A 22,272-nucleotide genomic window follows, 5' to 3' on the forward strand; every position below is an offset into this window, starting at 1 on the left:
TCCCAAAACAATGGTAAGAGGAAGAACCAGGGTCAATTAAGCTACCTTAATAGAAGATTGCAGTCATGCCCTGCTCAATCTATTCTTCCTGTTCAAACAATTGGTGCGTTTGAGAGGGACCACATCTCATTTTACTGTGGTTTTGTTGATTTTATTTCCTTTTACAGCCCATAATGGTGGGTCCCAAGAAACCTAGTGATTAGGGGAAAGAAATTATATGAAAATGGTTTACGAGTGCCATTGAAAGTACAGTAAAGGGTTTAAAAATGTTACATTTGTAGATTTTTACCAGTATATTAGTCTTTATTGACTACATAAGTGAATAGTTATTGATATTTAGGTTTATGATTTATTCAGAATTTCTTTTAGTATGGTTATTTTAAAGCAGATTTAGGAGGCTGTTTTTATGCAATGTACCGGTCGTCTTATATGTGAGTATATATGGTACTTGAAGTTGGGTTTTGTTGGTGATTTTGCTTTTTTGAAGAAAGAAAGGTGAATATATTCGATTCTATCTGCTTTAAACGGCACAATCCTTTCATTTGAGAAGTGAACATTTTTTCTTGATTTGTATCGCAGCTTGTCATTAAGGTGGAACAGTTGGTCAGAGCAGTTGAGGACCAGTGTATTAAAAGACACTGCTCATGTGAATGATTCATCATGCCAGTTAGAAATCACATTTCCTAAAAGATCACAATGACTCATCACCGGTGAGCTATTTTAAGAATCGATTTTTGAGATTCTTAGGGTGCGACCGCGTCGGGGACCCCTAATTTAGAACCTGCATATAAAGTCTCACCCTGCAGACGAAGCATTCGGGGTGCCAGAGCGAATTGAGCGCCGAAATGTAGTTGTCCAAGATGGCCCGGGCGCAGCCGCCGCACTTGGGAGCGAACATGTCGAAATAATCCTTCCTGCAGTACGCTTTGCCGTCCTTCTCGTGAAAGCCTGCAAGGAATGATGTTTTTCTTTTAATAACCCAGGGCAAAATAGTCGGAGGGAGTGTAAGTACCTTCTGGCCCGAAAAATGATCCGCACTGGGCGCAAAAGAAGTGCTCGGGATGCCAGGTCTTGTCTAAAGCGGTTACAACTTTCTGTGAACAAAAAATAGGAACCGGTTCTTAATAACTAAATTGATCAACAATAAGGGATGATGGGTCTTATTAATCAAACTATTATTTGTATTAGATTTTCCCCATTTTACAGCTTTTGTTTTTAAATATTTATTTGTGATTATTTAAATTACGACAATGAACAAAATCATTTTTGATTGCAATGATTATTTTAATCATTTATGGTTGATTTTTACTTAGCATATTTTGGGCATTTTTCATATTATTTATTTTTAATTTATTTTGTTAATCACTGATATTTTTGCAACGAACACAGTAATGTAATATAATTTTAATTCTATTTTATTCATTTTATAAATTTAAATTATTTTAATCGTTCACATTTAATAAAAATCAGTGCATTTATTTTAATTGTAATTTTTTTTATTTTAATTATCTAATGTCAGGCATTTTTTTTTATTTTTAACAATTATTTTGAATTATTAAAATCATTACAATTAACACCATCATTTTATTTGATTCTGTACCATTTTAATTTAGCACATTTTGGAGATTCTTCGTTGTTTTATACATTTCTTTTGAATTATTGAAATTATTACAATCAACACAATTATTTGATTTGTAACTATTATTTCATTTTATTTGACTTTTATTCAGCCCAATTCACAAATTATTTAAAATCATTTTTATCTGTTTTCAATTACTAAAATTATTAAAATCATCATTGTTATTTCAATTTTAGTTCTTATTATAATAATTTGTTTTTAGTTATTTTTCAGATTTTTAATTGTTTATTTAACTTTTTCATACTACAATCAACACAATAATTTTAATTTAAACGTTTCGAAAATTATATATTTGATTTTACTTTGATTTTGCCCAGATTACATATTCTTTCATATAAGTTTAACTGCTTTTAATTGTAAAATTATTAAAATCAACAAAATTCTTATGAAACAATTGTCATTATTTTAATTATTGACCTAATTTTTCCAACCATTATTCATACTTGAATTTGTATGAATAAATGAAAATAATTATTGTAAAATTTGTAATTAAAACAAATAAGGAAAATAATTGTGGTAGATAAAATACATTTTACCACTGAAAGACGCATTTGTAAACAAATACTGAATTACATTGTTTGTTAAGGAAATAAAATATTTTAGAAAATGAGTAAAACAAATGGGACAAGTTTATTTTTTTCCCTGCAGAGTAAATTCATGGAGCATAAACCTGCAGTAAAACTACAGTAATGTGTCTCCTATTACATCAGCACTAGGTGGGGCAATGGTATAAAAGACCAACTATAGAACTCGACTTGAAACCAAATTCTGCTTTTACAAATGTGATTCCAAGTCCTATTTATTTTCCTACCCTTCCATTGCAGCTGGACTTAAGTATCACAGTATTTTGCTTCTCTTATTATAAAAGACTTGAAATGAAAAATACCACTACAGTTGTTCCATGTCCATTTATTCTTCCACATTCTGTGCTTTTGAGTTGAGTCAAACATGTCCTGAGGCGGCATGTCGGAAAATCTGGGGAGTGACTCACGCCGGACATTCCCTGGGTAAAGTCCATTCAGTTACTTCCCTTTCTTATGTGTGACACTCATCTGCTAATAGCCATGTTCCATTAGACCAGGGGTGGGCTAAGTACAAAAAAAAAATACAAAACACCCTGGTAATCTTATTAAAAACAACTCAAATCTGAATCATTTAATACGGTATCATCTGTTAATAACGTGCTAAAAAAGAAAATTAAAAGAACATTTTGCATTTTTCTTTGAATCAAATCAAAATTGGTTCATTGAAAGCAAGCCCAAAATTTTCTTGGAGCATATTACAACAACAAATTAAAAAACATGAACAAATTTGTAAGTTTATTTGAAACAAATCAATATTGAACTGTTTTATATTGAATTATTTGTTGATAAATATTGTATGGTATCTGTCTGGTTTTTAAATTATTTAGTTTAGAATTGACTTGTGGACAAAGGGGGCACCTGCTTTTGAAGTTACCGACTTAACCAGCAGAGCAAACCAGAGGTCTACCATAAGAATTGATTTTTATCAGTTTCATTTATTTCTTTATGTCAATCACTAATCCGAAAGAAAATATAAACAAATACAGTGGAACCTCGGTTTTCGAACGCCTCTCAGTTCGGACAAATCGGTGTTCGACCAAAAATTTCGAGAAATTCTTGCTCCGCTGTTCGGTCAAAAAATCGGAGTTCGAACGCCGGTACGCTAGGGTGCGATGCTGAACGGCGTACGGGTGTTTTAGCCCCTAATTATGCCTCCGAAGAAGGTTGGTGCAAGCAGGACATGTGAAAAAAGACAAGTTGTTCGTACAACTATTGCCTTTAAGAAAGACATAATAGCTTAATATGAGAGAGGTGTACGAATTTCCGATCTTGCTAGTGAATACAGCATGGCTAAATCTATCAGTACGATAGTAAAGAATAAGGAGGCTGTGAAATCGAGTGATGCGGCTAAGGGAGTTAGCGCTATAAGCAAGCAACTGCCGCAAGTTTTGGAAGAGGTTGATAAACTTTTGATGATTTTTCTCTCCCCACCGTCCACCACAAAGGTAAGAAATCCTATTCATAATCCTTTTTTTTTATTTTTACACGATCATGTTAGCGTAATCTTTCGTACGATTAGCCTGGGTTAGCTTCATGTTTACGTTCATGGTAAACATTCAGGGTTTTGAAACGGATTAAAACGATTTACATTATTTTAAATGGGAAAAACGATTTCAGTGATTGAACAAATCGGTTTTCGAACAGGGTTCTGGAACGGATTATGGTCGAGAACCGAGGTTCCACTGTAGATGATCTAACTAAGATCAATGTACACAAGAACCTCAATAGTAAAAAAAAACATTTCAACAAGCAGGGACAAACTCTTCTAATTAAAAATCCATAACATGTGGGACAATGGTATTCACCCTAGAAAAAAAGAAAAAATATTCTAATTAAAAAAAATCTGGTAATTTTATTCATAAAAACCCATGGTTGGGTCACCTTAAATTGGCATTAAACACTCAAAAAATGAATTGTACCAAGTATTTTGAAGGTATTGGATCAAGTGTCTGCATGGACAGATATAAATAAAAAATCAAATCAATATTTTTTATCCTTCTGGTCCGGCCACTCCGCCAAATTTTAAGGCGGCCTGCCACTCAAAAAAATTGCCCAGCTCTGCATGAGGCTATAAATAAATAACTTGATCATAACTGGCACTTACATCTAGGATTGGCCCGTTGCAGTAGTGGCATCTGGGTGAGAAGAGACTGTGATAGTCTTTCTCGCAAAAAGGTTGTCCCTCACGTTCGAAGAAGTTCCTGGAGCCGATCTCGTCCTGGCAGTGGGTACACACAAAGTGCTCGGGGTGCCACGTTCTCCCCATGGCTGTCACCACCTGAGGGAGATTATAGGTATTAGCTGCAAAGGTCTTTTCAAATCAAATGGCATCGCTTTAAGATGGGTGTTTAGTGAATTATGCCATTTTTTAGAATGTCATTTAACTTCTCGGCTCCAAGCTCTTAATCCGAAATGTGTTGTAGACGCATGTGCATGCCAGTTATTAAGACAATTTGCATTTATTTTTAAAAACATCTCTGAACATTGACAAATGTAATATCACCCAGAGTGACTCAGTCAAAAACTTAGGTGTCATATTTGACCCCGATCTGTCCTTTCAAACACACTTTAAGAATTTTACTAGAACAGCTTTTTTCCATCTTCGCCATATTGCTAAAATTCGCCCTATGCTGTCTCATTTGGACGTGGAGATTATAATTCATGCGTTTGTTGCTTCCCGTCTCGATTACTGTAATGCACTACTCTCCGGTCTCCCGAAGTCCAAAATCAAGAGCCTTCAGCTAGGACAAAATGCTGCAGCGAGGCTTTAACTAAGACAAGAAAGTTTGATCTCATGAACCTGATTTTAGCTAACCTGCATTGGCTCCCTGTTAGCTTAAGTTCTGATTTTAAGGTTCTGTTGGTAGTATACAAAATCATGAATGGACTTGCCCCCTCATATCATTCAGATTTAGTGTCCCCCTAGCTGGTCTACTAGTGATCCCAAGAGCCAAGAAAAGATCTGCAGATTCGAGAGCGTTCTCCATTCGGGCCCCGGTGCTGTGCAATGCTCTTCCCCCTGAGATTCGATCTGCAACTTCAGTGGAAATGTTTAAATCTAAGCTTAAAACACACTTCTATTCTATAGCATATGAATAACCTATATTTTATGTTGACATGTCTGTGTATTATTTGCCCTCATGTAGGTTTTAGATCAGAGGATGGTGTAGAGACTCTTTGTGATTAAGGGCTATACAAATAAAAATGACTTGACTTGAATAATAGTCTGTGGTCTGCAACAGTCTGTGGTCTGTGTGACCCTTTGTGATTAAGGGAGTCACAAATAAACATGACTTGACTAGACAATGTCGGTTCATTTTTTTCCAAAGACAACGAAAGGGTTAAAGAACCCAATTTTGGGGAAAATTAAGCCAATCATAACACCCTATTGGGTTGTAACTAGCACCAGTCGCAAATGTAAGGTGTTGGTTTCACCCACGCACCATTTACCTGTCCAACTATGGGCTTCTTGCAGGCACCGCAGACCCCTTTAGCAACAGTTTGGACTCCAAGTCTGTTGAGGTCGGATTGCAGGCTCCCCAGCATGTTGTCCAGTTTATTGGCGGGCTTTGGAGGACCAATGGGAGATGTTTTTCCCTGGGACAGAATCTGACAGTGATTGCATGAATTCAATAGACATACAAATGGCAAAATGTTCACATTTCCATTTTTGTGGTGCTAAATGTGCAGTCGTTTGACAGATGAGGTTTTTGGTGGACTCTCCTCTAAGCTGTTAAACTCCCGTTCAGGACGCACAACTCCGGGTGCTGTCATACGACAAAATTAGAAAAAAGGAGCTCGGTATCTGTAGCTTGGGTGTCAGCACCACTCCTAACTGGGTTTGGGGATATCCGTTTCAAGCCTGTGGCCAAAAACAGACCTAAGGATCATACGACGCCATAAATATGTACGGCTTAGACGGGAGAAAGAAACGAAACAGTTTCAATGCGGTCGATGATTTAGAGACGTCAAAAATCTTTTAACGTTTGGTGACATGGATGGCAATGTACGTCAAAACTTGTATTTTTCCGTTTTCCACCAAGGTCGGCTTTCAAAGTAAAAGTCCATACAGTAGACCCCGGGATACGGCATTCCTGCTTTCTCACTATATGGTGTTGGAAAAGATGTTTTTTTAGCCCTTCCTTATAGCATTTTACCCACTATATGATGTCAAAAACAAATACTTTCATGTGTCCCAAAACCTGTAAAATTCCATCTTTACACGTTGTCCGTTATTGGTAAAATGCTGATCAGCGAAACTACCTCCCCAATGCCGTTCTCTATCCTTTTCAGTTCATTTTTTTCCTGTTCTTATTAGCTAAGGGTCCCAGGAAATTATGCTAAAGAGAGTCGCAAAAACATGATAACAAAGCTTGCATTCATCAAGAAATATGAAGAAGGCACACGGTTGCATGCCGATAACCAATACACGATCGGGACTAGAATTAAAAATATGGAGGTCATCAAAGCAAGAAAAATCTATGGGCATGACAATCCCTGCAAGAGCAACTTTTAAACTCAGCTTCATTTTTAATCTGTAGTTGCCGTCTTACCTCGTATCCACTTAGTAACACCACTGTACCAGCTAAAGTTACATCACACCAGAGTTAAATAGGTTTGTTTTCCCCTTTACATGTATATTTATTTATGTTATTTATGAGGGCATATTACACACAAGTAGTAATTGCAGTATAAACCGGAGAATAAGGCGCACCTAAAAACGCCAAGTGACCTTTCTTTGGGATGAGACCCTAACTCTTACTTTAATATCATGCTCCTTATAGTCCAATGTGTGTTAGATAGACTATTTTGGGGGGTTGTGCAAATTAGTGTGGCAAATACGGTACAATTTACTATTTTGTTTCTGAAGTAATTCTGAACTACTGAGCACACCTGATTAAAAGCTGCTTTTGCAAATTAATCCATTAATCTGGTCTGCTCTGTAGTCTGGAATTTACGGTACTTTTTTGTTACCATGCATAATATGTATATGTAATATTAATGTTTATACCAGAGGTGCCGGGGGTAGGTTTCTATCCCCCACCCTATGATCATTTCACCTGAGAACAGATTAATGACGTATCCCGGGGGGCTAATGAAAAATGATTTGAAAGGGAGAAACAAAAAAAAGAGGTGAAGAGAGATGAACCTGCATAGGTGGGAAGAGAGCGTCAAAGTCAGTCTGACAGCAAACTGATACAAAGACCTTGGGGGGTGGAGGGGGCGTGGCAGGCTTGGGTGGGGGGGAAGGGGATAGAGGGGGAGGTGTGGGCTCCCTCGGAGGAGGAGTTGGCTCCCTGGGGGGTGGTGTGGGTTCCCTGGGCGGGGGAGGAGGTAGAGGCGGCGGCGTCTGCTTTACTAGGGGGGTCTTTTTGGGAGCTGGGGGAGACTTCTGAGGGGTGAGGACTTTTCTCTGGGGGACTGGAGATTCGGGTGGGATGATGATCTGAAGAGGGGGAGTAGAAAAGGTAAACACAACAACAGAGGAAGAAGAAGAAATAGAGAAGTGGATGTGGTCATGCTAACTAGTTCAGTGGTCTGCAACCACCAGAGTGCGGACTGGTATCGGGCCGTTGGTAGTTAGTTATCGGGTCGCACAGAAAGAAAAGTCTATCTACCTCAAGAGGGGTGACCGACAGCAAGACAAACATACAAAAACAAAGAAAATAAAGGGTAAGATAGCCAAAAAAACACACACAAACATTAGCCAAATGTCCAAACACCCAAACAAGTTAGGCACCTCGGCCCCTAGGCAAAGAAAGAAAAGTAAGTTCCATTATTATTTACCTAGTCTTATTTTGCTGACACAGCTATATTTCAGAGAGAACTTGATCTGGGGCTTTGTGGTTGTTCACAGATCCCTTAAACACCAGGGTTGTCAGGGCCTCACTCCCTGTGGTGTGTCTTACAGAAGGCAAGTACAGCCTGGCGGTGCCCATCCCTCTCCAGGCTGTTTTTTTCAGTAGGGCTTTGCTCCCCCACATGAAACAGATAGTACTGATTTCCATGCCTACCAGTTGCAGGAGAAGCCTCCTGATCTAACTCAGATACAGCACCTTTGTCGTTTTTTTTCCTTGTAAATCATCACACTCTTCAGAGATGGGCCAGACCTCCGCATTGACGGGCAGCGACATGTAACCATAGTAAATCTGAAATCACTGGAGAAAAACTTTTGAGGAAATTAAATATCTCAATTAGCATTAACCATTAGCATTTGAAGACACCACGAGACTCAGTCTAGGGTTTTAACTCTGGGAAGTTTCTTAAAATTCTTTAATTGTCCAAAAATGAAGTGCAATTGCACCTCTACTATACTATGGGGAAGTGTCACTCTCACTTGGGGTGTGTGTGAGGCTTTCTTCTTCCTAGGTGAGGGTGTGTGTTCCTTGACAGAAAATATTGACAAAAGAACACCACAAAGCGACAACGTAACACCAACAAGCTTTTGGCAGGGTCGGTTCATTTGGTGAGTTATTATTTTAATGACCCGTCACACGGATCGACGTGACATTTTGCGTTAAACGTTACAATAGCGACCAGAGTGTTGCTGTTAGCACGTCCGCCTAACAGTTCACAGGGCCCGGGTTGAACTCTAGCTAACGGCTAGTGTGGAGATTGCATGTTTTGACAGCACTTTCATCATCTGGTCGCCATCGTCGTTTGGTGTAAAGCAAACTTTTTGGAGTTGCGAGCTGCATCGGGTCTAAACATCTGGACAGGGGCATAGAGACCCATCTAATTGTTCTTGTTTACATTTATGAATAAACATACAATACATACATTACATTACAACATACATTTGGATATCGACATGTTAGCCATCCATTCATCCATTTTTCACACCGCTTATCCTCAGTAGGGTTGCGGGTGTGCCGGAGCCCATCCCAGTCATCTTCGGGCAGTGGGCAGGGGACACCTTATTTTTTATCCTTTTCTTTGAATAGATTACTTTCACAAAATTGGTTTTTGAAACACTCACAAAGCAAAATAATGTATTAGTTTTCTGTTTTTAAGCACTTAATTCGATTTTGGGTTCAGTCATAATTTTGCAGTATATGTAGTTTTTGTAGTATTTATGTAGTAGTATTTTTATATTATTTCAGTATTTTTGTAGTATTTATGTGGTAGAATGTCTGTATTATTTTTGTAGTAGTTTGTTAATGTAGTATTTCTGCAGTATTTCTTTAGTGGTGTTTTTGTATTATAGTATTTAAAAACATTTAAAAAAAAAAAGACAAATGGTCTGCCCAGGAGTCTTTTCCTGATAATAGTGTCCATGAAAACCAGTACTGTTTTATGTGGGGGAGAAAACCCCTACCCCCCAAAACAGCCTAAAGAGGGATAGATGCCACCAGGGTGTACTTGCCCAAGACACACCACATAAAGGGGTGCCTTGATAACCCTGGAGATTAAGGAATCTGTAAACCTGTGCCATCGGGCAGTCCGGTTTCTTCCCATTCCAAAAAGGATAAGCAGTTTGAAAAATTAAAGAATGTGATTTTGGTGGGATTTTACGGGGACATCTAAATGTTTCACATGACTCCACAGTGGATTTACGCTCATTAGCATAATTAATATGGTTATTATAAATGTTATGATTTTTATTATAATGATTAACATTTCTTGCCGACCTTGAGCCGGGCTGTGAAAATATTGTCAGAAACGGAACCGGTCCGTGGTAAGGAAAAGGTTGCAGACCGTTGAACTAGCACACGCATTTCCGACCTTATCCACCGGGGGCAGCGTCCTTTCCTCCCGTATCCGTTGCGGGTTGGACATGACGATGACGCCTTCCGTCAGCCAATCGTCAGGTTGCCTCTTACGGCGACGCTCCACGCGGCCAATCCCGAGCTTGCCCTGCAGTTCCTCGATGAGCCGATCTTGGGATTGACTCTTGTTGACGATAACGGGTCCCATTTTTCGGCGAGCCGCTCCGTCCTTGTACATTGGGTGCACGTTGGATGTTTCTTTGGTGCGGCGGATGACCGACTTAAGCTGGAGGACAGGAGTGGAGTTCCACAAATTCCGCAGCGGGTACTATAATCGGTGCCACTCCAAAATTTGCCGATTTTGGCATGCCCGGCCAATCAAGTCAATGCAAAGCAGTTTGCCCAATCCAATGCCGAGCTAAGGGCCAAGGGGAGAATGCATGGTATATTGCAGGATAATGGTCTTTGAGCACCAGGTAGCCCCGTGAGATCACCAGAGTAAACAGCGGACTGGTTCTGAAAATTGCTAAACAGGTGATGGGTCTTTGGGATATTCTAGGAAATTTGAGTTCTTACTTGTTTGATGTTTTAGTGGTTAACTGAGCCTGTGTAATTCAAAATATTACACCATAGAAATAACATAGTAAGAACATAACATAATAACTTATTTTAGAAATAAATATCAAACTGGTGGCCCTTCGCGCTACTCTATGACAAAAACAGTAGTTCATTTCAGCTTATTTTCATTTAATGGTATTTACATTAGCATATTTCGCAAGGTTATCAATCTGAATGCTTTAAAACACTTAAAGAGAAATATATGGAATGATATAAGCGCATGAGGACACTGAATGTCAGTAGATTATTTTAACCATTATTTCTTTATCATTAGAAATGATAATTTTCAATGTATCTTTTAAATCAATTTATTTAATGTAATTATTTTTATTGTAAAATGATGAAAGTACAGCTGTCAAACACAATAGGGAAGAACATAAAAAATCTACTTGAATATTTTACTTAATATATTAAAACATTTTTGTATACTAATCGTATATTCATCATTCTGTTTTTATTTTATTTATTTATTTTTATTTTATAAGAGTTGGTAGAAAAAATGAATGAAAAAAAATAATGAAACGAGAAAAATGATTCGACCTTTTAGCATATTAAATATGTATGTTGGCCTGTAGAGGGATGGGCGCCACCAGGCTTTACTTGCCCAAGACACACCACAGGAAATGGTGCCCCTACAACCCTAGTAGTTTAAGGGGTCCAGCCCAAAAACCAATTAAACAATATATATAAAGTAAAGTTTATTTCATATTTTAATACGCATAGGAATATTTGGTCAAAATGTAGGAAAATTATTAGATGAGGCATTTCACTTCATTTTATCTTTATTTGTGTACTCTTAATCATATTTTAGTCATTTTATTTGTCTGTTTTAAGTCCAATAATAACAAGTAGTTAATAAAGAAAACTTCAGTGAAACCGGTATATTTGGATAGAGAGATTGGTGTTTTGTGGGATAAATATGAAGAATTGAGTGCTCATCAGAGTCGTTTCGATTTCTACAATATCCAGAGCCCCAAATTACGTTTTTGTTGCTTTTTGGTGAGCGTTAATCAGCTTAAAAAAAGAAGAATAAATGAAAAAAAACTGTTTGAATGTTGACTCTTAGCTTGGAACAGGGTTCCCATTGCTGTTTATTTTCTCAGGTCTGTAAGATTGGAGTACGGTTGCGAAAACAACACGGGAGAGGTCCTAACCCGATTGTTGACTCAGGCAAGCGGGGACATGCAGTCATCCTATTAGTAATTCTTTCAACATCATCCACAAGAAACCTTCACAAACAGACCCATCCCTGTTTTGCAATTCTTACCAAGCGACACTCCATGCATCACACCACAATGGCTACGTTTATAACGTTGCAGGCAATAATCCAATTGGAAATGGACCATTGCTGGGATTTCGATGATGTAAAACCATGTAAACGTGAACAATAATCCTATTAAATTCTGACGGCGAGTATTCCGACTGCAACAGTTGCGTTAGTCCTTTCATTTTCCTATTGAGGTTTTTTTTATTCGAATTTAAGACTTTTGAGACCTTTTCGAGACCACATCCAATTAAATTAAAGACCGCGCCTATTCTGGCATACATTTATGAAATATTGCAAAATAATCCATCAGATTAACTAAGAATAACTGCATAAAACAAGGACAAGTAACAGTTCCTATCCCAGAGTTACTCAGACGAACGTGGGTTAGAGACTGACTGTATGTAAGGCTCAAATATTATGCTGCATTTTCGAAAACGCGGAAATCTGTATCGTCTGACCGACACATAGCATTTATCGTTTAAGGATAGATCAAATCGGAAAAAGGATTTTTGTGACACAACTTTCCATATTTTTATTAGTTTACTTATCATACCGTTTTTAGTTCTATCACACAGATAAGACAGGGGCAAATTAAGAAATTTGAGAGTTACATTTAGGACTTGTCAACCAAATTTAAGACCTTTTCTAGGCCTTAGTTTGCGGTAATCAAATTTGAGACTTTTTCAAGTTTTTAGGAAGTCTGCTATTGCTCGTGCATGTTTAGAACAGAGACGAATAATGGGCGCAAAATTCGACTTACTCGCTAAAAAGCTTCATGTGTATTATTCCCAGACACTTCAGGTTTTATTTTCTACCCTTACGGTGAAAATTCCAGCTCTACCCAACCATATACAGTGTAACTCTTCGGACTAGCCACGTACGAACACAACAGTAAACAGACGGGATGTAGTAGATCAGCGAATTACCTATTTATCCTTGCACTCAATTTGTATTAAAAAATCTCTGATGCCCAGAGGACGACATGGGGCAGAAAACACCACTGTTGTTGCCATTCATATATAGTGTAAGTCTATGCTTCTGGCAAGCTTCATACGAGCACACCTTGTAAACATACAGCAATGAAGCTCACTTTTGGACCAAGTAAATTAGCAAGATACTTCGTTGCATTATGTGAGTGATACGAATGAAATAATCCTTTATTTAATGTCTAAAGTTAAGTGCAGAAAACAACGTCTATTTGCGTAACATCGGTCCCGGTTCACGCTTTTAATTGGAATCCTGGGTTATTCCCTTTTAGTTGGAATTGCTCCTCAAATCCATTATTCTGTTTCCGATCGGATTAAAGCCTGCATGCAACTGTGGCCACTGACAGTCAGGGACTTCCCTCTCCCTTCCAGTTGCATTTAATTCATGCCAGCTTATTATCAGAAGCCGGTTTCCTACTTGGCCTGAAGCTGACAAGCGCTCGATGGCAGACGGTTGCTGCAAGGGCAGATCCAACGTGGCATCCGGTGTCGTCGGGCAGGTGGAGGGAGTGAAACACTCGTCGATCCAGCTGGCTTCTGTTGTCGGGGTGAGGGCCTCTTCATCCTCGGTCCAAGATCTAAAGTCCTCCCCGAAGGGTGGGTTGGCATCCGGTAGAAAAGAGTCAGGTGATAAAAGTTCATCCAAAGCGTGATCTAATACGGGCTCCCGGCACGGCCATGTCAAGTCCAAGAGTTTTTTAGCTTGAGGGGAAGACGGACTAGAAAGTGGGGATTCTTTCGGACTGCTGCTAGCATCTGTAACCACATATGTCTTTTTGATGATTAAAGGGGGACTCTTTGGAGATTCATTTTTTCGCACTGGTACCGGACTTGTTAGCTTTGAAAGCATCTTTGGAGCACTACTTTTAGAATCAGGCTCCGGTTTGCACACACCGACGACAGTCTCAGGACTTGTAAGTTTGGAATCCGGATTTGAAAGACTTGGGATTAAGACAGGACTCTTGGGAAGACTACTTGGAACCTGATTGGATAAATTCAAAACTGGGCTTGTGGAGTTCGTGAGCATTTCGGGAGTTGTTGGTGTTACTGGACATTCGTTATTTTCAAGGACTTGATCTGCTGGTGCTGGACTGGGATCCTTCGGAGTTGCACTTGACTGTGGGTTCAGAGGAGCAGTTTCTGAACTTAAAATACTCGAATCTTCTCCTGGTGAAACAGATGTTTCGTGAGTGGAGTTTTCGCCGACTGATAAACTGGATGAGAGACCGACTTCAGTTCCATTGAGTTGCGTGGGGGAAACTGAAACGGTCAAGCTCTCCAAACGAGAAATCTCAGTGGCGACAACACCGCGGCCTTCTTTTCTAGATGATGTAACCTTGACAGTGGAACTAGTGGTAGAGGTTGTGGTTGAATAATCTTCATCTATGTGAAGTTCCAAAGGTAAAGGTGTGCAGGAGGGTGTGGTGGAACCCGATAAAGGATCGATTTCGGCAGATGACTCAGTCTGGGTGACCGAAGACGGATTGTCAAGGGTTGAGGCCGCAGGATAGGAGGAGTCTACCACTTCTGGTTTCATTGACAGTTGAGATTCAGACTAAGGGTAACCCGTATACGTAGAAACAAAGACAATGATAGGGAAAAAAGAAACAGACCACAAACACAGAAAATGAGATGAAGAGAAGGGAAAAGAATGTGTCACATAACCAACTACGATTGGATTCAGGGAATCTCGATTTACAAACAAGTTTCATTCTAGGTCCCCTGAATTTCGAAAACTTGTGGAACTAGCATGGGTATTGTAAGTTCCAAAAGTCATAAGCCCAGTACAGTAGACCCAGGCTACAAAGGCCATGCCTTACAACATTTTCACTATTTGAATAAGATATGCTATACTACATCAAAAACAATTTTTTTTTGTATGCCCAAAAAATGTATAGGTATAAGTCTACGTGTTCTCTAAGACGCCGATCTGTTATTGGTCGACGTTGAGTAAAATGCTGCTCTGCTATGTGTTTGCATCACCACATCATAAAAACGTCGATATGCTATTAGCTGAATAACTTCGCACAATGCCTCTCCAGTCATTCAGTTCTGAATCTTTTGTGCTTCGGAAAGACTTTGCCTATAGGCCAGGGGTGGCGAACACGTGGCTCTAGAGCCGCATGCGGCTCTTGGCCAATAAGAATGCGGCTCTTTGCCTTATCATATTTTCTATATACTGTGGCTCTTTGCCTTGTTTCATGTTTAGTTTTTTTCTGTGTGTATTGAGGGTGGACACTTTCCTTGAAATCAACACAAAAACAATACTTGTTGTATTGTAAGGAAAGGAGTGGGTTATGGGAAATAATGTCTTAATTGTGTGTGTGTGTGTGTCTGTCTGTCATGGCAGGTCAGTGCGTGGTGTGGCTCTTTTACTCTCACCGTTAAAAATTTCGGCTCTTTGTTTCAAACTTGTTTGCCACCCCTGCTCTAGGCAATACTGTACTTTTTGGTACTGAATTAACTTACTATGTCTTGCAGGCATGCTAAAGGGGAAAAGCAGAAACATGATAAATATAAAAACGAAGCTTGTGAGTATCGAGAAGTACCAAGAAGGCGCATTCATCTCTTCACTAGCCAATTTGCATGGCCATAACCAATCGACGATTGGGTGTTTTTTTTAAACTAAGGCGATTAAAGCTTCTAAGGGCATAACAAAGTTAACGAGTGGAAGTTTTACAATCAGATCAAATTTGAATTTGCCCTCTCCTCGTCATCCACCTGCTACTCTACTCGTCCATCTCTAGTCATGTCACACCGAAGATAATAATGTAATTTTTCCTTTACCTGTATATACATTCATATTGTTATCTAATCATAAGCATACATATTACCTTATACACACCAGTTATTCTAAAGTTTTTTCATTGGTTACCAGGGATTTAAAACGCATTAACTTATTACCATAGATTTTGTTTTATCCCCGCTATAAACCAATTTTACTATTAGATACCCACCTCAGAACAGATTGGTGTTGTTTTCCTGGCGTAACTGTATGTCACAGATCAAAGGTTCCCTTTTCTAGGACTTACAGACGTTTTTCAACAGAAAAATAAAAAGGCTCACATTGCTTTGAACTTTGAAGTCCGACAAAGAGGCCATCAGTTCGTCCAGTTCTCGCGTGGCAGAAGACGCTGACATTCTCGCCTGATTCTGTACTTGTGACTCCTCTTCTCTGTCAATCTGCCCCTCCGATACCAACAAAGGAGTCGGACTAAGGGAAAAACGGTACAAGTTCAACATTCCGTAGAGCTTTAATTGTATGGAGATGAATTTCACATACGTGGTAGAAGGCACTGAACTCTCCAGCTCATCCAGAAGACTCTCCACACTCGGTCGCACATCTTCTATTCCCCGAACGGTGAGCGGCGAAACCTGGGATGGAACGCCGTTCTCTTGAATACTTTGGACCGCGATACTGGCCGGCAGCGGTGGGGCTACCTCCTCTGCAGACAGGAAAAGGGCATACCGATTGTAAATGATTGTGTCGTGTTGAAAAAGTTAAATTGAAACAGGTAAAGGGCAAACCTTCGACGGGGAAAGCAGGGGGGCTTTGCTGGACAGAGTTGAGCTCCAACAGCAGCCGGTCGAGCTCAGACAGGTTGCTGCCAAAGGACTGATTCATGGCCGGCGAAGATTCATTGCTCTTCTGCTTATTAGGAAAGCTGCACATAAATCAGAGACATTCAGCATCCATTTATTATCAGACAGTTTTAGGTGGCATTATTGAAGCATCTGAAGGGAGAGCTTTCATGTCCTAACAATGGTAAGAACAAAAGTCCTCGATTTACAACGTAGTTGACACACGACTATGGGTTCAATGATTAGTCGATGTTGTCGGCAAAAATCGATACGAGAAATAGCCCGTAAAGAATTCCATTGTCTATTGTTGCCAGACACGTTTTTCCAAGGGCAGCACGGCGGCGCAGTGGTTAGCGCGTGCGCGGCACAGTTCTGAGGTCGTAGGAACCTCCTGCGTGGGTTCAAATCCAGCTCCCGGCCTTACTGTGCGGAGTTTGAATGTTCTCCCCGTGCTTGCATGGGTTTCCTCCGGGCACTCCGGTTTCCTCCCACATTCCAAAAACATGCATTTCAGGTGAATTGGCCGGTCCAAATTGTCCCTAGGTGTGACTGAGCGAGTGAGTTGTTTGTCCCCGTGTGCCCTGCGATTGGCTGGCAACCAGTTCAGGGTGTCCCCTGCCCACTGCCCGATGATTGCTGGGATGGGCTCCAGCACCCCCGCGACCCTACTGAGGATAAGCGGTGCAGCTGATGAGATGAGAGATGAGATGTTTTTCCAAAAGAGTGAAGCATCTCTACATGGATACCATCTCTGCTGAGAGTCGCACATGAGCAACAGTGTGTCTGTCTCGAGCGGTAGCATACAGAAATGTACACATACCAAACTTTTTAAAGTTTAGGAGCAATTTAGATTGGATACAGCAAATAAAAAATACTACTTGCAAAGTTTGCATAGTAGACTCAAAGCAGTATTTGAAGCTAACAGTCGGACAGTTGAATGAAACAAAGTCTGACTCTCCTCTGCATTGCACATTTTATAAGCCAGTGTTTCCCATATAATTTTGTGAGACCCCAGTAGATGGACAGTCTAGATGGGTCCTGGGGTCGTGACCGGAGGGGTTCAACCCACATTGCCCAATCTCCCCCTCCCCACTTATTTTCATAATTTTCCTGCTTTGACTCTTATTTTGTTCACAGCATCATCTCCAAAACAGAAGAGCGGTTTCAGCAACAGATTGCTGTCACAGTCTTGTTCCACGGACATACTGAGGAGATCATTTCTTCCTCATCCCATGAGGCTCTTTAACTCCACCCGGGGGAGTAAGAGCCCACATTAAACCCCACCCGCACATTTGCATATTACAGTGTGTATTTTCCATAGCACTATTTAGATAGATAGATAGAGTTAGATAGATAGATAGATACTTTATTCATCCCCGCAGGGAATTCACATTTCCAGCAGCATCCCTGTGCTGAGAAACAATACAATAATAAAGCAAAAAGAATACACTATACAAATACCCAATGTGATGTGCTAATACCCACTGTAGCGTGTTCCATAGAGTATCTAGATAGTGCTACAAAGAATACATATTGCAATAAAATTTGGTAATATGCAATGTAGGGGGAGTGGTTTAATGTGGGCCTTTACTCTGCCGGGTGGAGTTAAAGAGCCTCATGGCATGAGGAAGAAAAGATCTTTCCTCGCCAGTTTATTGAGACGAGAGGCATCCTTCTTCATGACGCTGCCTCCCCAACACTCAAATACTTTACAAATACTTTAAATACTCTATATCAACACGTTGCATTGGGTATTTTTGTATTCTATATATTTTATTTTATTATTTTATTTTTAAACACAACGATACTGCTGGAAGTGTGAATTTCCCTACGGGGATGAATAAAGTGTATCTATCTATCTAAATCTCCTTTTTATAATAATATAATAATAATAATAATTTCCTTGTATTGTCATTCTGTGTAACAATGTACACAGAACGAAATGTCGATTGCACCTGACCCGTTGTAGCGAGCCGATGCAGCCGCAGCCAACAGAGGGCGCCGCCGACCACTTTTTAAGTCTTAGGAATGACTCGGCCGGGGCGCGAACCCGAACCTCCCAGTCTCAAAGCGGGCGCCTTACCATCTAGGCTACTGAGCTGGTAGTCCTATGTATTGCAATCTCTCTAGAACCGGTCCTGTGCACAAACCCTCCCTCGTCTACTTATTGAAATAAAACACCTGTATTAAGCAATCAACCGAAAGTGTGTAAAAAAAAAAAAAAGTGTGAGGACAAAAAAAAATTCAAGTTTGAGACCCTGGGGGTTTTATATGCTCTACTGAGTATATTTCACTGCAAGATAAAACATTTAGAACAAGCTTAAATTTATTCTACTCTGGAAACTAGTTTATTAGCAATGTCCTGTTCTGCGCAGAAAGCTAGCGTTATGTTCTTTTATCCTGAAAATTAGCATCGTCTTCTGCACAGAAAACTAGTTTTATCTTCTTCTGTTCCAAAATGCAGCATGTCGTTTTTCAACAATTTAGCTATTTGATTACAAAAGACGCCAAAGTCTAGTGTGATTTCTGTATGATTTTATTTTTGGTCTTCGTACTTTTGGCCCGGTCTTTTGTCTTTTCTACAGATTAAACAAAATCTAACTTTTTGTGCTAGGTTTTATCTTCAAAAGGTGTCTTACCTGTATACATGGTCCTCATCTCCAGGAGCTTGTAGTGGACTGCCGTTATCCCTTAACTGAAGTAAACACGTCGCATGTTAATCGAAAGCATAAACCGAAGTTTATCTCGATTACTTACGAAAACATTTCCGTCCGTTTCCTGTGCTCCGTTGAGAGTTTTCTCCGACGGGATGGGTGGGCCTTGTATGGAAAAGCAGATGTCCTTCTGGGCCTCTCCACCAATGGGAACGGAGTAAGACGTCTCATCAGACAGGAAAATTGGACGTTTTGAAATGTGAGTTGTCGTAGACTCCAGGTCTGCTAACAGGGCATCTAAGGAAAAACAGAAAAATAATTTTATATTTATAAATACATCTTCTGTCATGAATCATTCAAGGTTATTCTAAACAATTGCTGTCTGGGTTTTTCCAGGATCTTTTCAGGCGACATAGAATCATATTCGTTCTTTAAATAAGTACGCAACGATAGCGTTAGCGACATCTGAAGACCTGGAAACAGACGCTGAGAATAGCATGGTATCACCAGTAAAAGTTCCCAGACAGCGAGGGGACACACCACCGCCGAGGTAGGCCCGGGTTAGCGTTAGCATGTATAGCATGGCTCGGATGCCAGTTCAACAGTTTGCGCAGAAGAGATTACACTGATGAAAACTGTACACTGCTCGAGCCAACAGCTAGCGATTAGTATAAGAATAGATATAAATAAATGGCATTTAACAAATGAATCTATTCAATTGCTCATTTCTTTCTATGTGACCTACGTCAAGTTTGACCCCAAAAATGTTGGTGACCAAGAAAGAAAATGCTCAGAAAGTGGCTGCCTTGTACCTTTTTTTAATCAAAACTGAATAAATAAATACCAATTAAGAGCAGAGGCGCGCAAACTACGTCCCTCGGGCCACACATGGCCAGTCATGCTCATTAATCTGGCCCTCCAAATGGAGAAAATATATTTATAAAATTAATTATATTACATAATGGTATATAAAGTACTACTAATTCAAATGTATTGTTTTGGTGCTACTCTTGTCCGGCGTCCTTTCACGAGTCTCCCAATCCCCAGAAAAATTGCGCTCGGGGCTAACATTCAAAGAGCAGGCTACATTTTTCTGTATTTGCTATTTTCAAATAATGTATTCATATTATTTATTAATATGTTTTTATTGATCCTTTTTTTTAATCCCTTGACGACTGTTGAGAAACAAAGACTTCTCTTCAGGATTTTACCTGTGACTGAAATAAGTTTTGGGATTTAAGATACAGATTACAAAATGAAGTTATCACAGAAACGTTATAATCAGTCTGAGACAAGGTACCCAAAAACTATAAAGATGGTATTGCTCACCAATAACGTGCTCTGATATTCAGCTGATGACACAATTCTCCGTAAACATGCTCCTGCTACATTTACGACAGCCAAGTGAATCCAACAGTGTAAAATATTTACTCCATAACACATGATCATGCAGACAGATGAAAAAAAACCTCCTAAAAGCATGTCTGTATACTTTGATGATCCTTGTTGTAATCTGTTAGTTTGCCCCATTATTCCTTTTTAAAAGTAAACAACTTAGTGAGGTTTTGGAGTCTCCTAAGGTTTTAGGTTTCTCAAACTCATGACGTTTTAGAGCTGTAAACTGTTCGTCTCCAAATGGCCACTTTTGGAAACGGCGTGACATACCTTTAGAAAAATGTGTAAAATACAATTTTTAGTTTTTTTCAGATTGTGATCTGTGTGTTTCACAATGAGAATACTAAATGTTAGTAGGACTTTCAGTGATTGTTTCTGTTTGGGACAAAACTTCAGAGTGTTACCTTTTAAAAGAGACAAAAACCGTCTATATTCTCTAAACAGTTCTAGAACAGCAATAAATTTACTTTGGGTAAGTCTCGGATTGAGATTTAAGACGAATTTTACAGCATCGTTCAGGGGTTAAACTATATATTTTTATGCAAAAGAAAAATCATTCAGAGTTAGCCATTTTGCATCTTTATATGCCTATTGTTAATTTAGTGTCTAAAAAGGGACATAAGATATTAAGTTGCTTTAATTTTGACTGTTTAAAACCAATTTGATGAAATTGCCAATTAATAAACAAAAATAAACTAAAATGTAACATACAGAAACAGTAGATATTTGCGTGCATATTTAGTCATAAATGCAAATAAAAGAATTTGATATTCGTACGTTATTTCTTGTTGTAATGTGTAGACCAAATATTGACTGATATTATATATTAAAAAAAATAAAAAAATTAAATCTTTTTTTTTTCCACCTGGCCAGCCCCTCTGCCATTTTTTTAACCCAATGTGGCCTGCAAATCAGATAGTTTGCCCACCCATCACATAGAGCCTAAAAAGTAACCAGACTTAGCAAGTTTTCTGAGGGAAACCTAGCAATGGTTTCTAAATCAAATAAACAAACTTTAAAAAAACAAAACTATAAACCAGTGTTTCAACAAATTCATATGTATATTTTTTGGGGGGGTTCGATTGACAGTATTATCCCAAAAATTAAATAATGAACCATTGTGACTTTTGCAGTTGAGATTGAATTTTTAAATTGGGTTTTATTTACTTTATGAAATGTATCCACAAACACAGATTTCATAGACCAAACAAACGAATCCTAATAAAACAACCAAAACCTTGTGCTTGCTGAAACATTTCACACCCACACACACACACACAAATCATTGTGTCATTTGGCCTGCTGTTCTCAAAACAAAGCCGCGGTGCAGCCGGCCAAGATTTCAGCCAACAGATGTTCGTCCAGAAGGTTTACACAGGGGAACCTAATTGAATTAGCTCTGCATTTGAACTGGCTTTACTTGTCACTAAAAACAATTTGGAGCTTTGAAAAATTAACTCAAGGTTCTCAGCGACAATCTCGCTGGTGGATGAGCTAGTGGCACAAATACCGTTTAAAATATATACATATTCTACTGATTTTTCCGGACTATAAATACAGTATTCCCTTAAATATATTATATATCATTCATATATATATATATATATATATATATATATATATATATATATATATATATATATATATATATATATATACATATATATATATATACACACTGTACATCAATTATCTGCACCATTTATCCTCATTGGGGTTGCGGGGTGCTGGAGCCGATACCAGCTATCTTTGGGCAGAGGGGCAAGGGCCACCCTGAACCGGTTGCCAGCCAGTCACAGGGCACAAAGAGACAGAAAACCATTCGCTTGCTCATTCAC

General features: G+C 39.1%; 1 protein-coding gene across 1 annotated transcript in view; it reads right to left on the minus strand.

The window, feature by feature from the left end:
* LOC148363861 (uncharacterized) overlaps nt 1-22,272 on the minus strand; it is a 50,329-nt gene that overhangs the window by 7,233 nt on the left and 20,824 nt on the right. The window contains exons 2-13 of the mRNA XM_088337940.1: nt 19,143-19,336; nt 19,025-19,080; nt 16,332-16,468; nt 16,087-16,249; nt 15,870-16,017; nt 13,222-14,358; nt 9,949-10,218; nt 7,373-7,669; nt 5,674-5,832; nt 4,328-4,501; nt 1,013-1,094; nt 800-948 (exon numbers count right to left, since the gene is read on the minus strand). Coding sequence (XP_088194066.1) covers nt 800-948; nt 1,013-1,094; nt 4,328-4,501; nt 5,674-5,832; nt 7,373-7,669; nt 9,949-10,218; nt 13,222-14,358; nt 15,870-16,017; nt 16,087-16,249; nt 16,332-16,468; nt 19,025-19,080; nt 19,143-19,336 — 2,966 coding nt within the window. The remainder of the gene's footprint in view (nt 1-799; nt 949-1,012; nt 1,095-4,327; nt 4,502-5,673; nt 5,833-7,372; nt 7,670-9,948; nt 10,219-13,221; nt 14,359-15,869; nt 16,018-16,086; nt 16,250-16,331; nt 16,469-19,024; nt 19,081-19,142; nt 19,337-22,272) is intronic.

The sequence above is a fragment of the Urocampus carinirostris genome, chromosome 6, assembly GCF_059441175.1.
Source record: "Urocampus carinirostris isolate Australia breed hairy pipefish chromosome 6, RoL_Ucar_1.0, whole genome shotgun sequence".
Classification (NCBI taxonomy): domain Eukaryota; kingdom Metazoa; phylum Chordata; class Actinopteri; order Syngnathiformes; family Syngnathidae; genus Urocampus; species Urocampus carinirostris.